This window comes from Hyaena hyaena, unplaced genomic scaffold (assembly GCF_003009895.1).
Source record: "Hyaena hyaena isolate Hyena2069 unplaced genomic scaffold, ASM300989v1 scaffold_637, whole genome shotgun sequence".
NCBI lineage: Eukaryota > Metazoa > Chordata > Mammalia > Carnivora > Hyaenidae > Hyaena > Hyaena hyaena.
Window position 1 is genome coordinate 916,014 of NW_024081260.1, and position 3,738 is coordinate 919,751.

General features: G+C 39.9%; 1 protein-coding gene across 1 annotated transcript; it reads right to left on the bottom strand.

Annotated features, from left to right (window-relative positions):
• Positions 1 to 1,415: 1,415 nt before the first annotated feature.
• LOC120249052 (olfactory receptor 2B11-like) lies at positions 1,416 to 2,345 on the bottom strand. The gene has a single exon (XM_039257538.1). The coding sequence runs from the start codon at positions 2,343 to 2,345 to the stop codon at positions 1,416 to 1,418; it is 930 nt and encodes a 309-aa protein (XP_039113469.1).
• Positions 2,346 to 3,738: the final 1,393 nt, after the last annotated feature.

Below are 3,738 nucleotides of genomic sequence, written 5' to 3' on the forward strand. Positions count from 1 at the left end.
CACATTGTGGTTTTGATATGCATCTTTGATGATGAGTGATGTTGAGCATCAACATCGGGAGTAAATCCACTTGAATGTGGTGATTAATTCTTCTAAAGTACTGTTGGATTTGATTTGTTGGTACCTTGAGAATTTTTGCATCCATGTTCATCAGTGACATTGGCCTGTAGTTCTCATTATTGGTGAGCATCTTGTCTGGTTTGAGAATCAAGGTAATGCTGGACTCATAGAATGAGTTTGTAAGTTTTCCTTCCATTTCAGTTTTTTGGAACAGTTTCAGAGGAATAGGTATGATTTCTTCTTTAACTGTCTGGTAGAATTCCGCTAGGAGCCCATTCGGCCCTAGACTCTTGATTTTTGGGAGATTTTTTATTGATGATTTTATTTCTTTACTGGTTATGGGTCTGTTCAAATTTTCTATTTCTTCCTGTTTCAGTTTTGGTAGTTTATATGCTTCTGGAATTTATCCATTTCTTCCAGGATGCTCCACTTGTTGACATATAATTGCTCAAAATACTCTCTTTTAATTATTTGTATTTCTGCGATGTTGTTTGTGATCTCTCTTCTTTCATCCATGATTTTATTTATGTGAGTCCTTTCTCTTTACCTTTTGATAAGTCTGGCAAGGGATTTGTCAATAAAATATTAGAAAAACAAATGATATAGAAATTTTAAAAACCAGTAGAACAGATCCACGAAATGATTCCAGGTTGCAGTTCATTATTAATAGTATTTCCTTGTTATCTCACTGAGTCAGAACACACACACTTATGATCTTTAAAAGGAACATTAAGAAATTTACCTGCATGATTTGTCTTTATTTTTATTTTATTATTTAGTGATAAATTCCTTAATTAAAAAAATGAAACACTCCACACCTGTTTGTTAACCAAGAGTCATAGTGTATTTTACAAGAAACAATGGTGTCCCCATAATGGCGCTGATGTGCTTAGGAGACTTGTGGTTGCACTATAGGGTCCGGTGCCCCATGTGGAATGCACAGGGTAGCCCAGCTGCCCACTGAGACATGGGCTAATGTGGCAGAGAGTGATGAAGTCCTTCTCAGATGCTGTAATAGAAAGTTCACTGATGAGTGGTTGCCATGCAATTTTATGATGACTGGCTTGAACGAATGAGTGTATATTTTTATTTATATTGTTACATATTTTATTATTTAATGCATTTATAATTTTGGTATGTACCAACCAGAATGAAACTATTTTCATTTTCACAAACGGTGCATTTAGTGGTGCATATACTGAAGTATCTTTGTTGCCTAACATCCTTATATTGAATATTAGAAACTTGATGTGTTCTGCAAGAAGATCTCACATGCAATTTGGGGATAGGAGACAAGAATGGGTTACTAAAGAAAACCCTATAAACCTTCTGTAACTGTTAAATAATTTGGCCTGTCACTTGGAGGCAAAAATGGCCCTGACTAGGTTGCCTAATGCTCCCTTTACTTCCTTATTCCTCAGGGTGTAGATAAAAGGGTTCAGCACAGGGGTCACTACTCCATAGAAGAGCGCCATGAATTTGGGCTGGTCTCTTGAGATGGAGGAGGGAGGCTGAAGGTACATACTAATGCCTGGACCATAAAACAAGAAGACTACAATGAGATGGGAGGAACATGTCCCAAAGGCCTTTTTCCTTCCCTCAGAAGACTTAATTTTAAATACAGCATGTCCAATACAAGCATAGGAAGCAAGAATTAAGCACAGCGGAACAGCTAACATAAAAATACACACCACAGAGAGTGTGAGCTCATTGGCAGCCTTTTCTCCACAGGCAGCCTTTATCAGAACAGGAATCTCACACAACAAGTGATCCAATTTATTGAGGCCACACAGTGGTAACTGTAAGGTAGCAGTGGCCTCTGAGGCAGCATAGGTGATTCCAGTCAACCACACAGTGGATACCATCAGGATACAGATGCGTGGGTTCATGATGAGGATGTAGAGTAGAGGCTTGCAGATAGCCATGTAGCGATCAAAAGACATAACAGCCAGAAGCAGACATTCTGTACCCCCCATTGTGTGGAAGAAATAAAGCTGAGCCGCACACCCCACGTAGCTGATTGTCTTCTTGGCGCTTCCCAGGTTAAGAAGCATCTGAGGGACAATGCTTGTGGTGTAGCACATGTCCAGGAAGGAGAGGTGGGCGAGGAAGAAATACATGGGGCTGTGCAGACGGGCATCTAACTTGGATACCAGAATGATGGCCATGTTTCCTACCATGGCCATAGGGTACGTTATAAGAAGAATAGCAAATAGAGGAAGCTCCAGCCAAGGACGGTCTGCAAAGCCTAGTAGAACAAACTCTTCTGGATGGCTATTGTTCATGGTGCCGCCGTCTTCACCTTATTTCACCTGGAGCAGGGAAGTGGCAGAAAAGGCAGGAAGGGTTAGGAGAACTGCATCCCCCATTCCCTCACAGAGGAGAGGTTACAGTTGCTTGTGGGGGAAACAATACGCAGGATCTGGCACCAGGTGACTTACTTGCCCTCCTACAAAACAGAGGTGATAACTGTAGACAAATACCCTGACCATTCCAAAACCGAATGTAGAACAAGGATGACGGTAGCTATAACCTCTTGGATTACAGGGAGAGTTAAACGCAAAGTGGACGCATCTCGTGTTTGGGAAACTTCAAAGTACTCTTTTTCAAAGTTGGCTTGCCAACGTAAAAGTCACCTGAGGAGGCCATTAAAGGGCAGGTCATTGGTTTCTGTCTCTGGGTGTCTGATAGAGTGGCTGTGGCATGGACTCAGGAGACACTGATGCAAGGGGTTACTGAAATGTGATGAGCAGTGAAAGTCTTGAAGTCGCTGAAGCACAAGAAGGAGAAGAAAGGGCAGAGCTCTAATACTCATCATGACAGCCTGGTTCAGACCCAACTAGTGCTGAAGAGTTAGATCATCTCTATGGGGAGTAGGAAGGTAGGTTTAAAGAACTCTGTTGTAGTATTTTGGAAGTAAGTAAGAAATGTCAGCATCCTGAAGTATGAACTGAGAGAGAAGAGCTATGACATGTTTCCCATGCTAAAGAGTTAATTTTTGACTGTATATTTTCTTGTAGAAGTGCTTCAGTCAAACTGGGCACTTGTGGTGGTTTTTTTTTTTATTAAGTTTTAATTTATCTGGTAGTTACTTTACCAAGTGTGCTTATCATTCTCTTTTTGTATGAGTTTGGACAGTTATTAGTGATCCACTTGATTGCATGTAACTACCAAAGTAACTTTTAACTCAGAAAACTGGTTTCAAGAGGAAAGTAGATATTCTGATTCAGTCAGGACCAGAGGCTTACATATATCCACAAATTATTTTAAATATTCCTTTCCTTTTGAGATAAGAGGCATATTGTAACAGCAAAATTAATAGCTGGGTAAAGTAGTATTTTGGAAAGATCAAGTAGGTAATGAATTATTTGTAGTATTCTTTCCTTTAGTGGTAAACTGATTCACAATATCTACAATCTTCTGTAAGATAAGATTGATCATGATTATGGTTATGATGCATCCTACTGACAAATTCTAGGTTACTTTATCAGTGAGTTAATAGTTTAAGGGTAACGTCACATTTGCGTGCTTACAAAGTAGTTTTTTCATTCTGTATTTCATTAAATCCTCCAAGCCATTCTGTGAGATGTTGCACAAAACTCACAGCTTGATGGCGAGGATGTGGAGAAACAGGCATCCTCGTACACTGTTGGTGGGAATGTAAACTGGTGCAGCCCC